At 41.3% G+C, this 18,460-nt stretch overlaps 2 protein-coding genes across 7 annotated transcripts in view; both read right to left on the bottom strand.

Moving 5' to 3' along the window:
- Positions 1–6,332: 6,332 nt before the first annotated feature.
- LOC115168741 (NF-kappa-B essential modulator) overlaps positions 6,333–18,460 on the bottom strand; it is a 22,072-nt gene continuing 9,944 nt past the window's right edge. The window contains exons 12-14 of the mRNA XM_029724286.1: positions 16,840–16,976; positions 14,082–14,158; positions 6,333–6,515 (exon numbers count right to left, since the gene is read on the bottom strand). Coding sequence (XP_029580146.1) covers positions 6,355–6,515; positions 14,082–14,158; positions 16,840–16,976 — 375 coding nt within the window. The 3' untranslated portion in view covers positions 6,333–6,354. The remainder of the gene's footprint in view (positions 6,516–14,081; positions 14,159–16,839; positions 16,977–18,460) is intronic.
- Positions 7,237–8,760, bottom strand: LOC115168742 (collagen alpha chain-like). 6 transcript variants are annotated; one of them, XM_029724289.1, is made up of 3 exons: positions 8,319–8,760; positions 7,805–8,070; positions 7,237–7,646 (listed from the first exon to the last, which is right to left on the bottom strand). In XM_029724289.1, exons 1-3 carry the CDS (start codon positions 8,665–8,667, stop codon positions 7,314–7,316), a joined length of 948 nt encoding a protein of 315 aa, XP_029580149.1. In that variant the 5' UTR covers positions 8,668–8,760; the 3' UTR covers positions 7,237–7,313. The 6 variants fall into 6 exon arrangements, with proteins under 6 accessions (XP_029580149.1, XP_029580150.1, XP_029580148.1 ...); XM_029724290.1 differs by having other exon boundaries at positions 7,237–7,556; positions 7,805–8,160; XM_029724288.1 differs by having other exon boundaries at positions 7,237–7,601; positions 7,805–8,160.

An 18,460-nucleotide genomic window follows, 5' to 3' on the forward strand; every position in this document is an offset into this window, starting at 1 on the left:
TGGATGGACAAACCTGGCAGAAATAGGCTTAAAACAGAATAACCAGAAACAGACTGATACAAACTCTGATATTCAAGAAACACAGAGGAATGAATGACAAAAGCAGGATTATCTGATCACAATATTACATTCATTGTAAGTAAATAGTCGAAGAAACATCTTCCTGGTGGAAATCAAAAGCCAATTAAGTGTTACATCCCAAAGAAAGACTTGCAACAGTTTGAAATGATGACCTCTATAGTATCTGAAAAGTGGGAAAGGTACTCATGGAAAAGCCTGGCTTGGTGACTCCACAAGACAACTAATGAAAGGTAACAAAGGTAACTGAACTAAATGACTACCGCCCCATAGCCACTCACTTCTGTCATAATGAAGTGTTTTGAGAGGCTAGTCAAGGATCATATCACCTCCACCTTAACTGCCACCCTAGACCCACTTCAGTTTGCTTACCGCCCCAATAGATCCACAGACAATGCAATCTCCATCACACTGCCCTATCCCATCTGGACAAGAGGAATACCTATGTGAGAATGCTGTTCATTGACTACACCTCATCATTCAACACCATAGTACCCTCCAAGCTCAACATTAAGCTGGAGGCCCTGGGTCTGAACCCCGACCCTGTGCAACTGGGTCCTGGACTTCTTGACCGGCCGCCCCCAGGTGGTGAAGGTAGGAAACAACATCTCCACATCGCTGATCTTCAACACAGGGGACCCACAAGGGTGTGTGCTCAGCCCCCTCCTGTACTCCCTGGCCACGCACTCCTCCAACTCAATCATCAAGTTTGCAGACGACACATTTACATTTACGTCATTTAGCAGACGCTCTTATCCAGAGCGACTTACAGTAGTGAATGCATACATTTCATACAATTTCATACATTTTTTCATACATTTATTTATTATTATTTTTTTTTTCTGTGCTGGCCCCCCGTGGGAATCGAACCCACAACCCTGGTGTTGCAAACACCATGCTCTACCAACTGAGCTACAAGGAAGACACAACATTAGTGGGCTTGATTACCAACAACGACGGGCAAACTACAGTTGAAGTCGAAAGTTTACCTAAACTTAGATTGGAGTCATTAAAACTTGTTTTTCAACCACTCCACAAATGTATTGTTAACAAACTATAGTTTTGGCAAGTCGGTTAGGACATCTACTTTGTGCATGACACAAGTAATTTTTCCAACAATTGTTTACAGACAGATTATTTCACTTATAATTCACTGTATCACAATTCCAGTGAGTCAGAAGTTTACTGTGCCTTTAAACAGCTTGGAAAATTGCTTTAGAAGCTTCTGATAGGCTAATTGACATCATTTGAGTCAATTGGAGGTGTACCTGTGGATGTATTTCAAGGCCTACCTTCAAACTCAGTGCCTCTTTGCTTGACATCATGGGAATATCAAAAGAAATCAGCCAAGACCTCAGTAAAAAATTGTAGACCACGAGTCTGGTTCATCCTTGGGAGCAATTTCCAAACGCCTGAAGGTACCACGTTCATCTGTACAAACAATAGTACGCAACTATAAACACCATGGGACTACGCAGCCGTCATACCGCTCAGGAAGGAGACGCGTTCTGTCTCCTAGAGATGAACGTACTTTGGCGCGAAAAGTGCAAATAAATCCCAGAACAACAGCAAAGGACCTTGTGAAGATGCTGGAGGAAACGGGTACAAAATTATTTATATCCACAGGAAAACGAGTCCTATTTCGACATAACCTGAAAGGCCGCTCAGCAAGGAAGAAGCAACTGCTCCAAAACGGCCATATAAAAGCCGTTTTATATATATATTAAAAAGGTTTGCAACTGCACATGGGGACAAAAATCGTACTTTTTGGAGAAATGTCCTCTGGTCTGATGAAACAAAAATAGAACTGTTTGGCCATAATGAACATCGTTACGTTTGTAGGAAAAAGGGGGAGGCTTGCAAGCTGAAGAACCCCATCCCAACCGTGAAGCACGGGGGTGGCAGCATCATATTGTGAGGGTGCTTTGCTGCAGGAGGGACTGGTGCACTTCACAAAATAGATGGCATCATGAGGGAGGAAAATTATGTGGATATATTGAAGCAACATCTCAAGACCAGTGGCTGTTCTAGACCATTTCAACTAGGCCAAGCTGGGGCCAGTTGTACTGTTAGAGGGACCAGTTACATTAGACGTTATTGTTGTCATATCGTTTTCTTCACTGCATTGCAGGCATTAGCAGGCAAAAGACCATGTTCCGCGTTGCCACTGTCTAATAACGGATGTAAATAAAAGAACGATAGCAAAAATTTGTTATGCAAAAATTATTTCATGCTAGGGGAGCCACAAGGGGGTCCAAAATTGTTGTCACAGGGGCACTGCCCCCCCTCAAGACATCAGTCAGGAAGTTAAAGCTTGGTCGCAAATGGGCCTTCCAAATGGACAATGACCCCAAGCATACTTCCAAAGTTGTGGCAAAATGGCTTAAGGACAACAAAGTCAAGGTATTGGAGTGGCCATCACAAAGCCCTGACCTCAAACCTATAGAACATTTGTGGGCAGAACTGAAAAAGTGTGTGCGAGCAAGGAGGCCTACAAACCTGACTCAGTTACACCAGCTCTGTCAGGAGGAATGGGCCAAAATTCACCCAACTTATTGTGGGAAGCTTGTGGAAGGCTACCCGAAACATTTGACCCAAGTTAAATAATTTAAAAGGCAATGCTACCAAATACTAATTGAGTATATGTAAACTTCTGACCCACTGTGAATGTGATGAAAGAAATAAAAGCTGAAATAAATCATTCTCTCTACTATTATTCTGACATTTCACATTCTTAAAATAAAGTGGTGATCCTAACTGACCTAAGACGGGGATTTTTTACTAGGATTAAATGTCAGGAATTGTGAAAAACTGAGTTTAAATGTAATTGGCTAAGGTGTATGTAAACTTCCAACTTCAACTGTACCTGCCCTCCAGGACATAAACCTCCTGAGCCATTGGCCTGTTTACTGCGCTATCAGTCATAAGGAGAGGTCAGTACAGAAAGCTGGGACCAAGAGACTGAAAAACAGCTTCTATCTTAAGGCCATCAAACTTAAATAGCCATCACTAGCTGGCCTCCACCCAGTTACGCAACCCTACACCTTAGAGGCTGCTGCCCTATATACATAGACTTGGAATCACTGGCCACTTTAATAATGTTTAAAGTCTAATAATGAATCACTTTAAAACCACCTATTCACAAGAAGGATTTAATTTAGACACCGTAACAGTGACATTCTGGTCAAGCCTTTCATCCAGCTGATCGATCTGTCAATAAGAACTAGTTTCCACAGGGTTGGAAAATGGTAATGCCCATTTAAATCGGGTGAAGTTAAACAGGCATATAGCTATAGGCCGATTAGCATTCTCCCAATTCTATCAAAGGTACCGAAGAAAGTTGTTGCAAAGCAATTAATAGCCTACTTGGAGGACAATCAATTCTTGCATTCACAGCAATTTGGTTTTGGACGTAAAACACTCAAAAAGCTAACTGTTTTCAGATCGTTTTAAACGTTTATTGGACAAAGGCAATGTGAAAGCAGAACGGGTGTCCCACAAGGATTGGTTCTTGGCCCGCTTCTTTTTAGTTTATACATAGATGATCTTCCGGAGGTATGTCCAGGAGCTAGTATCCAGATGTATGCTGATGACGTAGTTTATGCGGCAGGAAAAACATGTCTTGCATTTACTGATGTGTTGACACAACATATGGTTTCACTTGTAAAATAGCTTGATAACACATTGCTTGACATTGACATATCAAGAAGACCTCTGTTTTGTTTTTCCTCCAAAAAACTGCCAATGTTAGAATCACTCAACACAATGATCAAAGGAGAGCAAATCAAGCCGATTCCAAATATTTTGGAATCATTTTAGACTCAACTTAAGTTTGATAAACAGTAACTGTAGAATTACAATGTGCAGGACAGCACTTGCTCAGTCAACCTTCTCTGTGAAAGGAGTACGACTCTGGAACTTGCTTCTGGGTGACATTAACAATTTGCAAAATTTCAATGAGTTCAAACAAAGTCAAACCTGGCTCAAATTTGACATCAGATCGCTCACAGGACGCCATACACACTGTCTGCCATCTGCCAAGGTACAGTTGAAATCGGGATTCATCTCCAGCATGCCAGTGGACATCAAAGGTGAGCATTTGCCCACTGAATCTGGTCTAGCTCTCAAACTCTAGGCGGCATTATGTATAATGTAATGGAACGGAGTCATGTTCAAGGTAGCTCCGGTCCGGCATCAGATAGCCCCGGTCCGGGGCCAGGCAGCTCCGGTCCGGGGCCAGGTAGCGCCGGTCCGGGGCCAGGCAGCTCCGGTCCGGCGTCAGGTAGCTCCGGTCCAGGGTCAGGCAGCTCCGGTCCAGGGTCAGGTAGTCTGTTCAATGCATGTACATAGCTTGCCCGCTGCTCTATCCATTGGTGAAGTAATTTCATGTCAAGCTAAATGTAAAACAAAATAAATGATTTCAGAGGTTCAGAAAGGAACGATATAAACCATTATTTTTTGGTTCAAACTGGTTCAGAACTTTATTTTGCTGGTAGGAACAGTGGAACTGAATGAAAAAAATTATCGGAAAATAATTTGGTCTATGCCAGATCCTGCTGATTGGGCCGTGATGCCAGTGTTTTCAAACACCGAACCTCTCCCGGACACCTAATTTATGAATTTAATGAAATGTCTTTTGTTTATAGCACCTGAACTGTAGCTCAGCAGGTAGGGTCGTGATTTGGGATCAGACAGCAAGATCGATTCCTGGCAATGGTTGAAAAAACGAAGGTTTTCCCATCATTGTTCAAATAATGAGTTTTATTTAGTTGAGCCTATGATCATTTGTCTTCCGCATCCTAAAAAATAGCACGGATGCAGAGTTTGGGAAAAAAATTTGTGAACCTGGAGCCAAAAAAAGGGTAAACAGGATGTGGAATGCGAACCGCCCCGCAGTCTAACGACATTTAGATTGCCAACGCTGACACCTTTCCATCGAATCTAAATAAATAAACACAATAATATTTCATTCTAACCAGCAGATGTCACTGTATTCAAAGCTCAGAGTAATGAACCGTTTGTTTTTTGGGGGTTGGTGAAACCTCCAAAGGGTTTAGAAATCCTGGGTTTTTCCCCCATCACTGGCGTCAGGAATATCCTTTCACATTGTTTAATCAACCACCTCACTATTTCTTCTAGATTTTATTTGTATATTTTGGATTAAACCACATACTAAATACAGGAAAAACATTGTTATATCTTTCTGTGGAAATGAGGATTTAGTCTCATCCCAGTGTCCCATCATGCACTCAGCTCAGGTAAAGCAGGAAACTGAACATATTCATTAAAACCTTCCGAAACTTTGTGATATGTCAATATTTATATATTTATTACGTCTCCAATACAACAATTTAAAGCACTCTGTACTTGAAAGATCTAGAATTACAGACAATATTAACACAAATGGCCATGGTTAATTACCATACACTCACATTCTGACAGACACCACGGGGCGGTATTCAATCTGTTGCGAAACGTTTCCTAACCTGAAGCAAACAGAACAAAAAAACAGGGGAGGGACCCACCGGGAATTTGTCCAATAGAAACTCTTGTTTTGCTCTTTTTGCTTCAGTTTGGTTCTTAAACGGTTTCCGTAATGAATACACCCCTGGTACACAGGGTCAAGGTATTGGAGGTCAAGAAGACTCATTTACACTTTCAGTCTGAGAGGGATAGCAGGAAGGAGGGATGTGGAGGGAGTGTGTGAGAGAGAGAGAGATTGATTGATTGATATTGGGAGAGAGAGAGAGAGAGAGAGAGAGAGAGAGAGAGAGACTGATAGAGAGAGAGGGAGATTGATATGGGGAGAGAGAGGGAGAGAGAGAGATATGGAGGGAGGGAGGCGTGAGTGTGGGGGAGGACTGTAGAGAGAGATGAGAAGGAGAAAGATTCCCACGGGGGGCCAGTCCATTACTGTAAGTCGCTCTGGATAAGAGCGTCTACAAAAAAAAAAAAAAAGGTCTACGACAATGACGTCATCATTCTGATGATCTACTCTCGTTTCAGCCCCCCCCACCATATCTGTCTAGGTGTGTGTGGTGTGTGTGTGTGTGGTGTGTGTGTTACTGGATACAGTCCATGACATGTATCTGCAGTGTATATGTGTGTGTGTGTGTGTGTTACTGGATACAGTCCATGACATGTATCTGCAGTGTGTGTGGTGTGTGTGTGTGTGTGTGTGTGTGTTACTGGATACAGTCCATGACATGTATCTGCAGTGTGTGTGTGTGTGTGTGTGTGTGTGTGTGTGTGTGTGTGTGTGTGTGTGTGTGTGTGTTACTGGATACAGTCCATGACATGTATCTGCAGGGTGTCCATGTCGGGGGCTTGGTACTGGCACTTTGGACAGCGGTAGTCAGGAAGCTCTTCAGCCCCGCCTCCGGCCACTCCCTCTGCAGACAATCCCACGCTGCGCGAGGAAGTGTTAAAGGTATTCCCTGGGGATATGAGACCGAGAGACAGAGATTACTACATTTATTATTACATTATTAGATTTATTTATTAGTCTTCCCTGTAGCTCAGTTGGTAGAGCATGGTGTTTGCAACGCCAGCATGGTGTTTGCAACGCCAGGGTTGTGGGTTCAATTCCCACGGGGGGCCCAGTACAAAAAAAATAAAAAATGCATGAAATTAAATTAAATGTATGAAATGTATGCATTCACTACTGTAAGTCGCTCTGGATAAGAGCGTCTGCTAAATGACTAAAATGTTTAAAAAAATTACAAATAGTAACTTATTGAAGCCAAAGGATAAAAGTACTCATGGGCGAAGGAGCAACATAGCCCGAGGGACACTGGATAATAACATCTGCATAGTAAGCAATAACAGACCTATTATGTTTAGTCTTTTATGTTTATTATGTTTCTAATATTGACCTTTACCATTTTATTGTTGTTTTATATATTTTTCTTTAGTTGTATTATTTACTATGAGAGAGAGAGCTAGCTAGCTAGCTATTTGGCCCTAAACAGAGAGTACACAGTGGCAGAATACCTGACCACCGTGACTGACCCAAACTTAAGGAAAGCTTTGACTATGTACAGACTCAGTGAGTGTAGCCTTGCTATTGAGAAAGGCCGCTGAAGGCAGACCTGGCTCTCAAGAGAAGACAGGCTATGTGCACACTGCCCACAACATGAGATGGAAACTGAGCTGCACTTCCTAACCTCCTGCCCAATGTATGACCATATTAGAGACACATATTTCCCTCAGATTACACAGATCCACAAAGAATGTCAAAACTGGAGTTGTTTACGAAAACTCCCATATCGACTGGGTGAAATACCACAGTGTTCCATCACAGCAGCAATATTTGTGACCTGTTGCCACAAGAAATGGGCAATGATTCTGAAGACACTGGCCGTCTCTCCAGGTACCATCACATGAGTCTGAAGCCCCAGACTGGCCGTCTCTCCAGGTACCATCACATGAGCCTGAAGCCCCAGACTGGCCGTCTCTCCAGGTACCATCACATGAGCCTGAAGCCCCAGACTGGCCGTCTCTCCAGGTACCATCACATGAGTCTGAAGCCCCAGACTGGCCGTCTCTCCAGGTACCATCACATGAGTCTGAAGACACTGGCCGTCTCTCCAGTTACCATCATTTACATTTTACATTTTAGTCATTTAGCAGACGCTCTTATCCAGAGCGACTTACAGTAGTGAATACATACATTTCATACATTTTTTTTCTTATTATTTTTGTACTGGTCCCCCGTCACATGAGCCTGAAGCCCCAGACTGGCCGTCTCTCCAGGTACCATCACATGAGCCTGAAGCCCCAGACTGGCCGTCTCTCCAGGTACCATCACATGAGCCTGAAGCCCCAGACTGGCCGTCTCTCCAGGTACCATCACATGAGCCTGAAGCCCCAGACTGGTCGTCTCTCCAGGTACCATCACATGAGCCTGAAGACACTGGCCGTCTCTCCAGGTACCATCACATGAGCCTGAAGCCCCAGACTGGCCGTCTCTCCAGGTACCATCACATGAGCCTGAAGCCCCAGACTGGCCGTCTCTCCAGGTACCATCACATGAGTCTGAAGCCCCAGACTGGCCGTCTCTCCAGGTACCATCACATGAGTCTGAAGACACTGGCCGTCTCTCCAGTTACCATCATTTACATTTTACATTTTAGTCATTTAGCAGACGCTCTTATCCAGAGCGACTTACAGTAGTGAATACATACATTTCATACATTTTTTTTCTTATTATTTTTGTACTGGTCCCCCGTCACATGAGCCTGAAGCCCCAGACTGGCCGTCTCTCCAGGTACCATCACATGAGCCTGAAGCCCCAGACTGGCCGTCTCTCCAGGTACCATCACATGAGCCTGAAGCCCCAGACTGGCCGTCTCTCCAGGTACCATCACATGAGCCTGAAGCCCCAGACTGGCCGTCTCTCCAGGTACCATCACATGAGCCTGAAGCCCCAGACTGGCCGTCTCTCCAGGTACCATCACATGAGCCTGAAGCCCCAGACTGGCCGTCTCTCCAGGTACCATCACATGAGCCTGAAGCCCCAGACTGGCCGTCTCTCCAGGTACCATCACGAGCCTGAAGCCCCAGACTGGTCGTCTCTCCAGGTACCATCACATGAGTCTGAAGCCCCAGACTGGGCGTTAACGTTAATATGCTGTTTAATATGACATATAGCCTATTCAGAGTGTTAATATGCTGTTTAATATGAAATGTATACTATTCAGAGTGTTAATATGAAATGTATCCTATTCAGAGTGTAAATATGCTGTTTAATATGACATGTAGCCTATTCAGAGTGTTAATATGCTGTTTAATATGACATGTATCCTATTCAGAGTGTTAATATGCTGTTTAATATAGCATGTATCCTATTCAGAGTGTTAATATACTGTTTAATATAGCATGTATCCTATTCAGAGTGTTAATATACTGTTTAATATGACATGTATCCTATTCAGAGTGTTAATATGACATGTATCCTATTGAGAGTGTTAATATGCTGTTTAATATAACATGTATCATATTCAGAGTGTTGATATACTGTTTAATATGACATGTATCCTATTCAGAGTGTTAATATGACATATAGCCTATTCAGAGTGTTAATATGCTGTTTAATATGACATGTATACTATTCAGAGTGTTAATATGAAATGTATCCTATTCAGAGTGTAAATATGCTGTTTAATATGACATGTAGCCTATTCAGAGTCTTAATATGCTGTTTAATATGATATGTATCCTATTCAGAGTGTTAATATGCTGTTTAATATGACATGTATCCTATTCAGTGTTAATATGCTGTTTAATATGACATGTATACTATTCAGAGTGTTAATATGAAATGTATCCTATTCAGAGTGTAAATATGCTGTTTAATATGACATGTAGCCTATTCAGTGTTAATATGCTGTTTAATATGATCTGTATCCTATTCAGAGTGTTAATATGCTGTTTAATATAACATGTATCCTATTCAGAGTGTTTATATGACATGTATCCTATTCAGTGTTAATATGCTGTTTAATATGACATGTATCCTATTCAGAGTGGTAATATGACATGTATGCTTTTCAGTGTTAATATGCTGTTTAATATGACATGTATCCTATTGAGAGTGTTAATATGCTGTTTAATATGACATGTATCCTATTTAGAAAGTTAATATGCTGTTTAATATAACATGTATCCTATTCAGAGTGTTAATATGACATGTATCCTATTCAGAGTGTTAATATACTGTTTAATATGACATGTATCCTATTCAGAGTGTTAATATGCTGTTTAATATGACATGTATCCTATTCAGAGTGTTAATATGAAATGTATCCTATTCAGAGTGTAAATATGCTGTTTAATATGAAATGTATCCTATTCAGAGTGTTAATATGACATGTATCCTATTCAGAGTTTTAATATGACATGTATCCTATTCAGTGTTAATATGCTGTTTAATATGACATGTATCATATTGAGAGTGTTAATATGCTGTTTAATATGACATGTATCCTATTCAGAGTGTTAATATGCTGTTTAATATGACATGCATCCTATTCAGAGTGTTAATATGCTGTTTAATATAACATGTATCCTATTCAGAGTGTTAATATGCTGTTTAAAATTACATGTATCCTATTCAGAGTGTTAATATACTGTTTAATATGACATGTATCCTATTCAGAGTGTTAATATGACATGTATCCTATTCAGAGTGTTAATATACTGTTTAATATGACATGTATCCTATTCAGAGTGTTAATATGCTGTTTAATATGACATGTATCCTATTCAGAGTGTAAATATGCTGTTTAATATGACATGTATCCTATTCAGAGTGTTAATATGAAATGTATCCTATTCAGAGTGTAAATATGCTGTTTAATATGAAATGTATCCTATTCAGAGTGTTAATATGACATGTATCCTATTCAGAGTTTTAATATGACATGTATCCTATTCAGTGTTAATATGCTGTTTAATATGACATGTATCATATTGAGAGTGTTAATATGCTGTTTAATATGACATGTATCCTATTCAGAGTGTTAATATGCTGTTTAATATGACATGCATCCTATTCAGAGTGTTAATATGCTGTTTAATATAACATGTATCCTATTCAGAGTGTTAATATGCTGTTTAAAATTACATGTATCCTATTCAGAGTGTTAATATACTGTTTAATATGACATGTATCCTATTCAGAGTGTTAATATGACATGTATCCTATTCAGAGTGTTAATATACTGTTTAATATGACATGTATCCTATTCAGAGTGTTAATATGCTGTTTAATATGACATGTATCCTATTCAGAGTGTAAATATGCTGTTTAATATGACATGTATCCTATTCAGAGTGTTAATATGAAATGTATCCTATTCAGAGTGTAAATATGCTGTTTAATATGAAATGTATCCTATTCAGAGTGTTAATATGACATGTATCCTATTCAGAGTTTTAATATGACATGTATCCTATTCAGTGTTAATATGCTGTTTAATATGACATGTATCATATTGAGAGTGTTAATATGCTGTTTAATATGACATGTATCCTATTCAGAGTGTTAATATGCTGTTTAATATGACATGCATCCTATTCAGAGTGTTAATATGCTGTTTAATATAACATGTATCCTATTCAGAGTGTTAATATGCTGTTTAAAATTACATGTATCCTATTCAGAGTGTTAATATACTGTTTAATATGACATGTATCCTATTCAGAGTGTTAATATGCTGTTTAATATGACATGTATCCTATTCAGAGTGTTAATATGCTGTTTAATATAACATGTATCCTATTCAGAGTGTTTATATGACATGTATCCTATTCAGTGTTAATATGCTGTTTAATATGACATGTATCCTATTCAGAGTGTTAATATGACATGTATCCTATTCAGAGTGTTAATATGCTGTTTAATATGACATGTATCCTATTCAGAGTGTTAATATGCTGTTTAATATAACATGTATCCTATTCAGAGTGTTTATATGACATGTATCCTATTCAGTGTTAATATGCTGTTTAATATGACATGTATCCTTTTCAGTGTTAATATGCTGTTTAATATGACATGTATCCTATTGAGAGTGTTAATATGCTGTTTAATATGACATGTATCCTATTTAGAGAGTTAATATGCTGTTTAATATAACATGTATCCTATTCAGAGTGTTAATATGACATGTATCCTATACAGAGTGTTAATATACTGTTTAATATGACATGTATCCTATTCAGAGTGTTAATATGCTGTTTAATATGACATGTATCCTATTCAGAGTGTTAATATGAAATGTATCCTATTCAGAGTGTAAATATGCTGTTTAATATGAAATGTATCCTATTCAGAGTGTTAATATGACATGTATCCTATTCAGAGTTTTAATATGACATGTATCCTATTCAGTGTTAATATGCTGTTTAATATGACATGTATCCTATTGAGAGTGTTAATATGCTGTTTAATATGACATGTATCCTATTCAGAGTGTTAATATGCTGTTTAATATAACATGTATCCTATTCAGTGTTAATATGACATGTATCCTATTCAGAGTGTTAATATGCTGTTTAATATGAAATGTATCCTATTCAGAGTGTTAATATGACATGTATCCTATTCAGAGTGTTAATATACTGTTTAATATGAAATGTATCCTATTCAGAGTGTTAATATGACATGTATCCTATTCAGAGTGTTAATATGCTGTTTAATATGACATGTATCCTATTCAGTGTTAATATGACATGTATCCTATTTAGAGTGTTAATATGCTGTTTAATATGACATGTAGCCTATTCAGAGTGTTAATATGCTGTTTAATATGACATGTATCCTATTCAGAGTGTTAATATGCTGTTTAAAATTACATGTATCCTATTCAGAGTGTTAATATACTGTTTAATATGACATGTATCCTATTCAGAGTGTTAATATGACATGTATCCTATTCAGAGTGTTAATATGACATGTATCCTATTCAGAGTGTTAATATGACATGTATCCTATTCAGAGTGTTAATATACTGTTTAATATGAAATGTATCCTATTCAGAGGGTTAATATGACATGTATCCTATTCAGAGTTTTAATATGACATGTATCCTATTCAGTGTTAATATGCTGTTTAATATGCCATGTATCCTATTGAGAGTGTTAATATGCTGTTTAATATGACATGTATACTATTCAGAGTGTTAATATGCTGTTTAATATAACATGTATCCTATTCAGAGTGTTAATATGCTGTTTAATATGACATGTATCCTATTCAGAGTGTTAATATGCTGTTTAATATAACATGTATCCTATTCAGACTGTTAATATGCTGTTTAATATGACATGTATCCTATTCAGTGTTAATATGCTGTTTAATATAACATGTATCTTATTCAGAGTGTTAAAATGCTGTTTAATATAACATGTATCCTATTCAGAGTGTTAATATACTGTTTAATATGACATGTATCCTATTCAGAGTGTTAATATGACATGTATCCTATTCAGAGTGTTAATATGACATGTATCCGATTCAGTGTTAATATACTGTTTAATATGACACGTATCCTATTCAGAGTGTTAATATGACATGTATCCTATTCAGAGTGTTAATGTGCTGTTTAATATAACATGTGTCCTATTCAGAGTGTTAATATGACATGTATCCTATTCAGAGTGTTAATACGCTGTTTAATATGGCATGTATCCTATTCAGTGTTAATATGCTGTTTAATATAACATGTATCCTATTCAGAGTGTTAATATACTGTTTAATATGACATGTATCCTATTCAGAGTGTTAATATGACATGTATCCTATTCAGAGTGTTAATATGCTGTTTAATATGACATGTATCCTATTCAGAGTGTTAATATGCTGTTTAATATGACATTTATCTTATTCAGAGTGTTAATATGCTGTTTAATATGCCATGTATCCTATTTAGAGTGTTAATATGCTGTTTAATATGACATGTAGCCTATTCAGAGTGTTCAAATGTGTACCTGGTTGTGGGGGTGATGTGTACCTGGTTGTGGGGGGGGTGATGTGTAGCTGGTTGTGGGGGGGGGGGTGTAGCTGGTTGTGGGGTGATGTGTAGCTGGTTGTGGGGGGGGGGGGGGTGTAGCTGGTTGTGGGGGTGATGTGTAGCTGGTTGTGGGGTGATGTGTAGCTGGTTGTGGGGGTGATGTGTACCTGGTTGTGGGGGTGATGTGTACCTGGTTGTGGGGGTGATGTGTACCTGGTTGTGGGGTGATGTGTACCTGGTTGTGGGGGTGATGTGTACCTGGTTGTGGGGGTGATGTGTACCTGGTTGTGGGGGTGATGTGTACCTGGTTGTGGGGGTGATGTGTACCTGGTTGTGGGGGTGATGTGTACCTGGTTGTGGGGTGATGTGTACCTGGTTGTGGGGTGATGTGTACCTGGTTGTGGGGGTGATGTGTACCTGGTTGTGGGGGTGATGTGTACCTGGTTGTGGGGGTGATGTGTACCTGGTTGTGGGGGTGATGTGTACCTGGTTGTGGGGTGATGTGGGGTCGTGGTGGTCTGAAGACCTCCAGGTGTCTCTGCTGCATCTTCTCCATCCGAGCCCTGAAACAAACAAACAAACAAACAAACCACACATTAAATACTTTATTTGAATCCACAAATCCCATTCAAACATACCCTCGTAAAACTGACCATCCTACCGATCCTCGACTTCGGCGATGTCATTTACAAAATAGCCTCCGACACTCTACTGAACAAATTGGATGCAGTCTATCACAGTGCCATCCGTTTTGTCACCAAAGCCCCATATACTACCCACTACTGCGACCTGTACGCTCTCGTTGGCTGGCCCTCGCTTCATACTCGTCGCCAAACCCACTGGCTCCAGGTCATCTATAAGACCCTGCTAGGTAAAGTCCCGCCTTATCTCAGGTCGCTGGTCACCATAGCAGCACCTACCTGTAGCACGCGTTCCAGCAGGTACAGTGAAGGAAAAAAGTATTTGATCCCCTGCTGATTTTGTACGTTTGCCCACTGACAAAGAAATGATCAGTCTATAATTTTAATGGTAGGTTTATTTGAACAGTGAGAGACAGAATAACAACAACAAAAAATCCAGAAAAACGCATGTCAAAAATGTTATAAAATGATTTGCATTTTAATGAGGGAAATAATTATTTGACCCCTCTGCAAAACATGACTTAGTACTTGGTGGCAAAACCCTTGTTGGCAATCACAGAGGTCAGACGTTTCTTGTAGTTGGCCACCAGGTTTGCACACATCTCAGGAGGGATTTTGTCCCACTCCTCTTTGCAGATCTTCTCCAAGTCATTAAGGTTTCGAGGCTGACGTTTGGCAACTCGAACCTTCAGCTCCCTCCACAGATTTTCTATGGGATTAAGGTCTGGAGACTGGCTAGGCCACTCCAGGACCTTAACGTGCTTCTTCTTGAGCCACTCCTTTGTTGCCTTGGCCATGCGTTTTGGGTCGTTGTCATGCTGGAATACCCATCCACGACCCATTTTCAATGCCCTGGCTGAGGGAAGGATGTTCTCACCCAAGATTTGACAGTACATGGCCCCGTCCATCGTCCCTTTGATGCAGTGAAGTTGTCCTGTCCCCTTAGCAGAAAAACACCCCCAAAGCATAATGTTTCCATCTCCATGTTTGACGGTGGGGATGGTGTTCTTGGGGTCATAGGCAGCATTCCTCCTCCTCCAAACACGGCGAGTTGAGTTGATGTCAAAGAGCTCCATTTTGGTCTCATCTGACCACAACACTTTCACCCAGTTGTCCTCTGAATCATTCAGATGTTCATTGGCAAACTTCAGACGGGCATGTATATGTGCTTTCTTGAGCAGGGGGACCTTGTGGGCGCTGCAGGATTTCAGTCCTTCACGGCGTAGTGTGTTACCAATTGTTTTCTTGGTGACTATGGTCCCAGCTGCCTTTAGATCATTGACAAGATCCTCCCGTGTAGTTCTGGGCTGATTCCTCACCGTTCTCATGATCATTGCAACCCCACAAGGTGAGATCTTGCATGGAGCCCCAGGCCATTATATATATGACAGTTCTTTTGTGTTTCTTCCATTTGGGAATAATAGCACCAAATGTTGTCACCTTCTCACCAAGCTGCTTGGCGATGGTCTTGTAGCCCATTCCAGCCTTGTGTAGGTCTACAATCTTGTCCCTGACATCCTTGGAGAGCTCTTTGGTCTTGGCCATGGTGGAGAGTTTGGAATCTGATTGATTGATTGCTTCTGTGGACAGGTATCTTTTATACAGGTAACAAACTGAGATTAGGAGCACTCCCTTTAAGAGTGTGCTCCTAATCTCAGCTCGTTACCTGTATAAAAGACACCTGGGAGCCAGAAATCTTTCTGATTGAGAGGGGGTCAAATACTTATTTCCCTCATTAAAATGCAAATCAATTTATAACATTTTTGACATGCGTTTTTCTGGATTTTTTTGTTGTTATTCTTTCTCTCACTGTTCAAATAAACCTACCATTAAAATTATAGACTGATCATTTCTTTGTCAGTGGGCAAACTTACAAAATCAGCAGGGGATCAAATACTTTTTTCCCCTCACTGTATATCTCTCTGGTCACCCCCAAAGCCAATTCCTCTTTGGCCGCCTCTCCTTCCAGTTCTCTGCTGCCAATGACTGGAACGAACTGCAAAAAGCTCTGAAGCTGGAGACTCATATCTCCCTCACTAGCTTTAAGCACCAGCTGTCAGAGCAGCTCACAGATCACTGCAGCTGTACATAGCTCATCTGTAAACAGCCCATCCAACTACCTCATCCCCATACTGTATTTATTTAGCTCCTTTACACCCCAGAATTTCTACTTTGCACACTCATCTGTCAAATCTACCATTCCAGTGTTTACTTGCTATATTGTATTTACTTCGCCACCATGGCCTATTTATTGCCTTTACCTCCCATATCCTACCTCATTTACTCACATTGTATATAGACTTATTTTTCTACTGTATTATTGACTGTAAGTTTGTTTTACTCCATGTGTAACTCTGTGTTGTTGTATGTGTCGAACTGCTTTGCTTTATCTTGGCCAGGTCGCAATTGCAAATGAGAACTTGTTCTCAACTAGCTCACCTGGTTAAATAAAGGACTTGTTCTCAACTAGCCTACCTGGTTAAATAAAGGACTTGTTCTCAACTGGCCTACCTGGTTAAATAAAGGACTTGTTCTCAACTAGCCTACCCGGTTAAATAAAGGTGAAATAAATAAAATAAAAAATTCCTGTGTGTGTGTGTTACCGTGACGCCTCCTCCTGTTTCAGACGCTCCATCTCAGCCAGCGCTCTGTTCAGCTGGTCCTGAAGCTCCTCCTTCCTCTGGTTCAACTTCTCTCTGGCCTCTCGCTCCGCTAGGAAGTCCGCCTTGTAGATCTCAGCCTAACAGACAGACAGAGACAGACAGACAGACAGACACAGAGAGACAGACAGACAGACACAGAGAGACAGACAGACAGACACAGAGAGACAGACAGACACAGCGAGACAGACACAGCGAGACAGACACAGCGAGACAGACACAGAGAGACAGACACAGAGAGACAGGACTTTAAATACTTTATTTGAATTTACAAAATTAAGAAGGTCACAGAATACAGAGAACGGAGGCTGTAATGCCAGGGTAGAGAACGGAGGCTGTAATGCCAGGGTAGAGAACGGAGGCTGTAATGCCAGGGTAGAGAACGGAGGCTGTAATGCCAGGGTAGAGAACAGAGGCTGTAATGCCAGGGTAGAGAACGGAGACTGTAATGCCAGGGTAGAGAACGGAGGCTGTAATGCCAGGGTAGAGAACGGAGGCTGTAATGCCAGGGTAGAGAACGGAGGCTGTAATGCCAGGGTAGAGAACGGAGGCTGTAATGCCAGGGTAGAGAACGGAGGCTGTAATGCCAGGGTAGAGAACGGAGGCTGTAATGCCAGGGTAGAGAACGGAGGCTGTAATGCCAGGGTAGAGAACGGAGGCTGTAATGCCAGGGTAGAGAACGGAGGCTGTAATGCCAGGGTAGAGAACAGAGGCTGTAATGCCAGGGTAGAGAACGGAGGCTGTAATGCCAGGGTAGAGAACAGAGGCTGTAATGCCAGGGTAGAGAACAGAGGCTGTAATGCCAGGGTAGGGGGTAGAGAACGGAGGTTGACTTTGGATAAAAGCACCTTCTCCATACAGCTAGACTGACAGCTGAAACAGAGTACCTGGGGTGAGAACAGGTGTGAGGGTGTACCTGGGCGGTCAGTACAGGTGTGAGTGTGTACCTGGGCGGTCAGAACAGGTGTGAGTGTGTACCTGGGCGGTGAGAACAGGTGTGAGGGTGTACCTGGGCGGTCAGTACAGGTGTGAGTGTGTACCTGGGCGGTGAGAACAGGTGTGAGGGTGTACCTGGGCGGTCAGTACAGGTGTGAGTGTGTACCTGGGCGGTCAGAACAGGTGTGAGGGTGTACCTGAGCGGTCAGTACAGGTGTGAGTGTGTGTACCTGGGGTGAGAACAGGTGTGAGGGTGTACCTGGGCGGTCAGTACAGGTGTGAGTGTGTACCTGGGCGGTCAGAACAGGTGTGAGGGTGTACCTGAGCGGTCAGTACAGGTGTGAGTGTGTGTACCTGGGCGGTGAGAACAGGTGTGAGGGTGTACTTGGGCGGTCAGTACAGGTGTGAGTGTGTACCTGGGCGGTCAGAACAGGTGTGAGGGTGTACCTGGGCGGTCAGTACAGGTGTGAGGGTGTGTACCTGGGCGGTGAGAACAGGTGTGAGGGTGTGTACCTGGGCGGTCAGTACAGGTGTGAATGTGTACCTGGGCGGTCAGAACAGGTGTGAGGGTGTACCTGGGCGGTCAGAACAGGTGTGAGGGTGTACCTGGGCGGTGAGAACAGGTGTG

This window comes from Salmo trutta, chromosome 30 (genome assembly GCF_901001165.1).
Source record: "Salmo trutta chromosome 30, fSalTru1.1, whole genome shotgun sequence".
NCBI classification, from domain to species: domain Eukaryota; kingdom Metazoa; phylum Chordata; class Actinopteri; order Salmoniformes; family Salmonidae; genus Salmo; species Salmo trutta.